The 7,533-nt window shown below is 43.8% G+C and overlaps 1 protein-coding gene across 1 annotated transcript in view; it reads right to left on the minus strand.

Annotated features, from left to right (window-relative positions):
• Positions 1-299: 299 nt before the first annotated feature.
• The window catches only part of WDR12 (WD repeat domain 12), a 37,074-nt gene continuing 29,840 nt past the window's right edge, over positions 300-7,533 (minus strand). Inside the window, exons 10-13 of the mRNA XM_085872843.1 lie at positions 6,971-7,076; positions 3,983-4,115; positions 629-701; positions 300-468 (exon numbers count right to left, since the gene is read on the minus strand). Of these exons, the coding sequence (XP_085728969.1) occupies positions 394-468; positions 629-701; positions 3,983-4,115; positions 6,971-7,076 (387 nt within the window). The 3' untranslated portion in view covers positions 300-393. The remainder of the gene's footprint in view (positions 469-628; positions 702-3,982; positions 4,116-6,970; positions 7,077-7,533) is intronic.

The raw sequence follows: 7,533 nt of genomic DNA on the forward strand, positions 1-7,533 counted from the left end.
AACCAAAAAAAACTACATGGAAGCGATAAAAAAGTAAAATAAAAATAAGGTGGATACTCTTGTCCACCTTCTGAAACCCGCATTATGGAGAACAACCAATGACACCATCATGACACACACACACACACACACACACACACACACACACACACACACACACACACACACACACACACACACACACACACACACATATTAGGAATGGTCATCCTGTTCCTGATGAACTACCTTGGGTGAGTGATAACACTGCAGAATATGGTTCACCAATGGTGAGAAAGGGAGATCAGTTAAATCCAGCATAAGAAAAACAATTTTTATTGTCCTCCATACTCAAGCTACTGTAAATAATCCAATTTTGGTCTTCAGTTGACATCTTGTCCTTCAAATGGGTATTCAAGATGTTGTCCCAAGTGTTTCAGAGTAAAAGAAGGTCACCAACTTGTTGTCTGCACCTCCACTCATCAGAACCTGGATGGAAAACGACAATGGATCGATATGCACAAAACACCGGTATCCCCACCCCACCCCCCATGTCCTCAAGGAAACAAAAACCCATCAAATCGTGTCTTGACAAGAAGGTGCCAGTCATTTGAAATGAAAGAAAACAGTTGGGATTGTCGGTACTCACATCGCCTTTTGACCATTCCACACACAAGACCTTATCCTTGTGTGCTGCCATGTCATACAGAGGTGCCTTGGGGCTGTGGAAGAGAAATTGCATGTCCTGTAACCAAGTAGCAAAAGATTAATTACATCGGCATCATTCATTTCCCTGTTCAACGATTCCGACGTAGAACTAAATTAGGTGCCACTGCAGATTGATTCCTCTTTGCTCCCACCTCAAATCCCACCCTCACCCATTCTTTGTCACAAAACCGTAAAAATCACACAAAAAAAGAAGTCGTGCTCTTCTTCCTCTCCCACTTCTGCATTAAAATATATTTGCGTGACGTCAAGATTGTCAAAAAATGCATTAAAGCGGTACTGTGTACAAAATTAACACATTGTTAAACCAGACAAACGGTACCGCACGTGGGGGTGGGGGGGAGTGTGTATATAAAATGCTACACTTTCAAATTACAGCTTTATTTGAACAGAAACAAAGAAACAAAAACCTGAGAACATTTTCAGCACAAAAATAGAGTAGCCACAGCACCAAATTAAACAATTTTGTTTTAACCATTACCAATGTTCATATTTCCATGTACGAGGAACATATTGTTATGTTTGTGGAGTAAATTGAGGAAATTCATCGTAAAAACAACAGCCGAGACGGGCATTTCCAAGGAGGCGAAAACCTCGCCTCCAGGAGTGACAACCAGCAAACCATACCCCTGGGGGGGGGGGGGGGATGATGGATGGGGTGACGTCAGAAGGGTTTAAGAGGGAAGAGAGAAGTATTGAGGAAGGATCAGAAGGTGCGGGACAGAAGCGAGTGAGGAGATGGTGGTTGGAAGAGAAGGGCATTGCAGCTGGCTTTCCCTCGACACATTGAAGAAGGTTGCACGATTCTCGTGTTGTGCTGAGGCGGATTTGCTCGTGTGATGGAGCAAGACGCTGGCCATTGACCGTTTGGCTAGGTCGTGTGAGACCGAGCCTCGCGTTGTGCCATCGGGGAAGGCGGTGGCACCATTTTGCAGAAAGCAGTGGCATTGGCAATCTAAATCATGAGGAACTTTCATGACAGCTTCTGGGCCTTCAACAAAGGGACCATCCGCACAAACTACCTCCAGTATGCTTCCCACCACGAGCATGGCTTGGCGCCATTTTGGGTGGATTGTCCCACATAGTGACGATGCGGTTTGGTTCAGAAACTCATCTCTGGGCACACAGCTGAATGCAGGGAGAAAGGGAGGATGATTCTTTATTTATTCTGTCCCCTTGTCTGTATTAAAGTCTGTGTGGAGGAACCTCAAATCGGAATTTAGGTTCCGTCACGTTTAATTATTATCCCATTTTTATTTATTTCTGTTTGTTAAAGCCCAACTAATTAACTTTGCTTGCGTTGTCTATTTGCCGTGGGTCCAAGTATAAAAACACATCCTCTGTCCGTGTGCCCCCGTCTGCGACACGTCCTTGCCGCCCTCCATTAATCTCCAAGGATCACGTTCTCACCTCCAAAGGAGAAAACCGTTTGGCGATCTATTCAGGCTGGTGTTAACCACCCCGTCCACGACAAAAAAAACTAGTCCTAACCATTCCGACACTATATCGTAACAAAACACGTGTAACAAGGATATAATAAATATAGATTTTTTTAAAGATGCTTCCAACCAAAAGTAAAAAAAAACAAATCAACTCTGCTAACTTGAGCAAAAAAAACAGAATCGATCGAGCCCCCCCGCCCCCTCATTATTAAATACACGTGATTGAAATGGGTCTCCTTTGACTTTAATCGAACTAATGTGATCAATAAACTGTTTGGGTTACAAGTTCTATAAAGGACAGATTTAGCTGGACATTTGGAACCCCTTTTCCACCAAACGCAATGAACTGCTCTAAGCCGCAATTTTGAGTGACTCGGTGAGGAGGAATCTGGTGCGTCACTCGATCGACCTCAAATTGAGCAAGGTAAACGTGCGGTTGGGCCCTCGATCCAGCTCGGTGCATCTGGGCCAATTGGCCAACGCAACTGCCATAATATATGTACATTAAATGTATGTATATCTTGCCAATATTTTCAAGTTTGTGCGGACATCATTCTTTCACAGCCAAACCGTAGCACCTAAAGACCCAAATTTTGGCTGGAGGGCACTTTAGAATCTGAGCAAGGTTCTAACCTACCAAACATTGGTCTTGATGTTTGTTTTGAGGCCAAAGGCCGTAATAAAGGTGTGTATTGGGATGTGGGGTCAAGCAGCATGACTGCTGGGTCACAGGCAAAAGATAACCACCATGAGGCCAAGAACTCCACAGCTTTTCCTTGTCCAACACATGACAAAACCACTGCTGGGATAAGCTCACCCAGCTAATATATTATACGTTACAGTACACAGATGTCTCCCCTCCCTCTCAAACCACCATAGGAGCAGTAGTTAGTTAAACTCCATTAATCAGCAATTTATTTTTATTTTGATGCACCATACTCTTTACAGAGCATTGGTACTGCTAAAGCAGTTTCTTGCCAAGGGTTATACTAGGTGGTTTGCCATTGCCTTCCCAGCATTGTTTGTCCCTGCTCTATCCTGTTAAATGCTGAAGGAAGCAGCATGTACCTACATTTTTTTTTTTTTTTACCTCCGCACCAAAGGTGAAGGTGGTTATGTTTTCACCCCTGTCTGTCTGTCCGTCCGTCTGTGTGCAGGATATCTCAAAAAGTTGTGGACAGATTTGGATGAAACTTGGACAGGTTGGGTGCGTGACCATGATGAATTGATTAGATTTTGGTGAAGATCCGAATCCGGATGTGGATACGAAAGTTATTTAAATTTTTTAAGTGATTCTTAACCATTGAGAGATAGGGCCAAAAATGATATATAGCATGATATTTCAAAAATGTATTGGGCCCGATATGTTCTCGTGGAACAGGCATTACATGGCAGATGTATGCTCTCTACCGAGTGCCCTTGTAGTTTTATAAAGTCTTTTGCTTGACTCAGCCAGGATTTTAACCACTGACCTCTGCTCCAGACTCAGAGCTGACGCTGTAACCATAACACCACCAAAGCAGGTTAATCAGCAATATAATGTACAGCATTAGAAATAGTGCATTCACTAGAAGTGCTCACCCTTAACCCCTCCACAGTTCAATCACATTCAAATGCACAAGGTTTATACACGACCTAACACTATGGGTATATACTCGTCAACTGAACCCTCCTCATGCTGAGATTGGTGAGGTTGGGAGTGATGAGTGATCTCTGTGTTGACGGTGAGATTGGGAGGGGAGTGAGAGCAAGTGACAGAGGAGTATTTGTGAAAAGGGGAGGGGAAAGAAGAAGGGGGAGAATGGCAGGAGAGTGAAAGGTAGGGTTCAACACACCTCCTTGTATCCCACAGCTTCACCAGCTTGTCCAGAGAGCCTGAAAGCAGCTGCTTGTCATTGTGAGGAGACCACTTGACACTGGTAACCCAACCGTTATGGGACGTGAGGGAAAGCAACACCAACGATCCCTCTGCCACACAACCATACCGATTAAATTTATGAAACCTCCAAAAGACGAGGGTTAAGAAGACTGTACAAATAAACAAAAAAAAGGTTATGACAGACAAGCCGTGTGTGGAATTGTGCACCCTGCTGAACCTTCACAATATCAAATTATGTGAGTAGACTCGCTCAGTTTTCACACCTCTTAGTAGATGAACCAGGCTGTGATATGCCTGCAATTTGTTGGAGACTTTTTATCCCCCAACCGCTCCCCCCTCCCCACCACTAAATCATGTGATGTAGTGTGTGCGGAGTAGTGGCAAGCGGCACTTGCGGATCAGCTTATGTTGAGACAAATGTAATAACCAACTGGAAAACAATATTCATTACATGGCCAAAAGTATGTGGACACGTGCTCGTCCAACATCTCGTTCCAAGATCATGGGCATTAACATGGAGTTGGTCCCCCCCCCCCTTTTCTGCTACAACAGCCTCCACTCTTCTGGGAAGGCTTTCCACTCGATGTTGGAACATTGCTGCGTGGATTTGCTTCCATTCAGCCACAGGAGCATTAGTGAGGTTGGGCACTGATGTTGGGCAATAAGGTCTGGCTCACAGTCGGCGTTCCAATTCATCCCAAAGGTGTTCGATGGGGTTGAGGTCAGGGCTCTGTGCAGGCCAGTCAAGTTCTTCCGCACTGATCTTGACAAATCATTTCTGTATGGACCTCGCTTTGTGTGCAGGGGCATTGTCATGCTGAAACAGGAATGGGCCTTCCCCAAACTGATGCCACAAAGTTGGAAGCACAGAATCGTCGAGAATGCCATTGTATGCTGCAGCGTGATAATTTCCCTTCACCGGAACTAAGGGGCCTAGCCCGAACCATGAAAAACAGCCCCAGACCATCATTCCTCCTTCACCAAACTTTACAGTTGACACTATTCATTTGGGCAGGTAACATTCTCCTGGCATCCACCAAATCCAGATTCATCCATCAGACTAGTGTAGTAGATAGTAGAAAAAAATCGTGCAAATTATGATACAAGCATCAAATTTGGCATTTCTGTTCTGCAGGGCTTTCTGATCAAATCTGCCCGATTGGCCATTTGAAAAAAAAAAAATTTTTTTTGAAGTCACAGCTGGCTGAAATTCTTGAAGCACAAGTGAACATCCCAGACAGAGAACCAAGGGGAGATGCAGTCATCATTAATGGCTCAGCACTTATCAATGCCCGACCTCCACACACTTCAAAGATATTTGATGACTATGCTAAAGAAGACATCATCCCAAAGGTGGAATCCCATGGTGCCAGGTACGAGAGGGTGGACGTAGTGTTTGATGTGCACAAGAAGTCAAGTCTGAAGTCGGAGGCAAGACTGAAAAGGGGGCAAGGCATCAGAAGAAGAGTGACAGGAACCAGTAAGACCCCAAGTAACTGGAAAAGCTTTCTTCGAGATGACAGCAACAAGACTGAGCTGTTTTACTTCCTTGCGGAAAAGATGTGTGAAGCACAGACGACAAGCACAGTCATTGTCACAAAAGGAGAAGATACCATTAGCAACACAAGGAAGTCACTGGATGCTGTGTCTCCATGTTGTCATGAAGAAGCTGACACTCGAATATTTGTACACGCCAGGGATGCAACGACGGATGGTAGCAAGTCCATTATCATTAAGGCTAATGACACAGACGTACTAGTCATAGCAATATCTGTACTGCCATCCTTACAGGAACTAGGTATTGAGAACATGTGGATTGCCTTTGGCCAAGTAGCCAATGCGCGATGGATTCCAGTCCATGAGGTAGTTTCTGCAATGGGGCCTGAGAAAGCAAGAGGGATTCCCATACTTCCATGCGTTCACTGGATGTGACGTCGTGTCTGCCTTCCGTGGTAAAGGGAAGAAAACTGCATGGCAGACTTGTGACGTCTTTGATGATGTTTCTGAAACATCCACCAATCTCAGCCAGCATCCAACATTGATTCGTGATGTTGACTTTTTTGAAGTTTTTTTTTTTTCAAATTTTTCAAAATTTGGATTTTCAAATGGCCAATCAGGCAGATTTGATTCGAATCCCCTGGAGAACAAATGTGCCAAATTTGATGCTTGTATCATCATTTGCACGATTCCTCTCAAAAATTGCTGTTATCTGCCCCACTAGACTGCCAGATGGTGAAGCGCGATTCATCACTCCACAGAACGTGTTTCCACTACTCCAGAGTCCAATGATGGTGAGCTTTACACCACTCCAGCCGATGCTTGGCATTGCCCATGGTGATCTTAAGCTTGTGGTGCTTCTGCTCGGCCATGGAAACCCATTTCATGAAGCTCTTGATGAACAGTGCTTGTGCTGACATTACTTCCAGAGTCAGTTTGGAACTTGGTGGTGAGTGCAGCAAACGACGACAGACGATGTTTCCACACTATGCGCTTCAGCACTCAGAAGTCCCATACTGTGAGCTTGTGTGGCCGACCACTTCATGGCTGAGCTGTTGTTGCTCCAATACATTTCCACTTCACAATAACAGCACTTACAGTTGACCGGGGCAGCTCTAGCAGTGCAGAAATTTGACGAACTGACTTGTTCGAAAGGTGGCGTCCTGTGATGGTGCCACGTTGAAAGTCACTGAACTATTAAGTTTGGCCCATTCTACTGCCAATGTTTGTCGATGGAGATTGCATGGCTCTGTGCTTGATTTTATCCACTTGTCAGCAATGGGTGTTGCTGAAATAGCCAAATCCACTAATTAGAATCCACTAATTAGAATTAGAATAAAATCCACTAATTCAGCAATTAGAAGGGGTGTCTCCATACTTTTGGCCATGGAGTGCATCTTTGGATACAAATGACAAAATACTTCAAAATGCCAAGGTTGAATGTTACCTTTTGTACGTGGGTCCCACAGACGTACATGCCGGTCAGTGCTGGCGGATGCTATTAACCCACATGATGCTGAGTATGCAATGGAATTGAATACTTTACTGCCACCCTGAAGGGATAAAAAGTACAACTTCAGCATTTCTATGAATATTATGGTAAAAGTTTTATCAACAATGCCAACATAAGTCTTTTTAACATTCAAACAACTTGAAACCGTTGCATGGCCCTGGCATCATACAACCAAGTCAAGAAATTTCTTGCAACCTCAATGCTCCAGATGAGAATGTGTGTTAAATAATGTCATGTATTTTGATTACGTTAAAACATCAACCTTTGTGATCAACCGAATGCAATCTGGAGATCTGGAGAATAAGAGCACAAATTAACCATTTCAGCATATTCTCCACCATCTTTTCAATATCCATGATGGTAAGTACACTGTGATAGTTTTTTTTTTTTTTTTTTACATTGTGTATTTGCACTTAGCAAATGAAAAATTTATTCCAATGTACATAAACAAACAAAACAACAACAACAACAACAAAACATGAGTAACAGTGGTCTGG

The sequence above is a fragment of the Eptatretus burgeri genome, chromosome 3, assembly GCF_056783735.1.
Source record: "Eptatretus burgeri isolate ZD-2024b chromosome 3, Ebu_testis_v1, whole genome shotgun sequence".
NCBI lineage: Eukaryota > Metazoa > Chordata > Myxini > Myxiniformes > Myxinidae > Eptatretus > Eptatretus burgeri.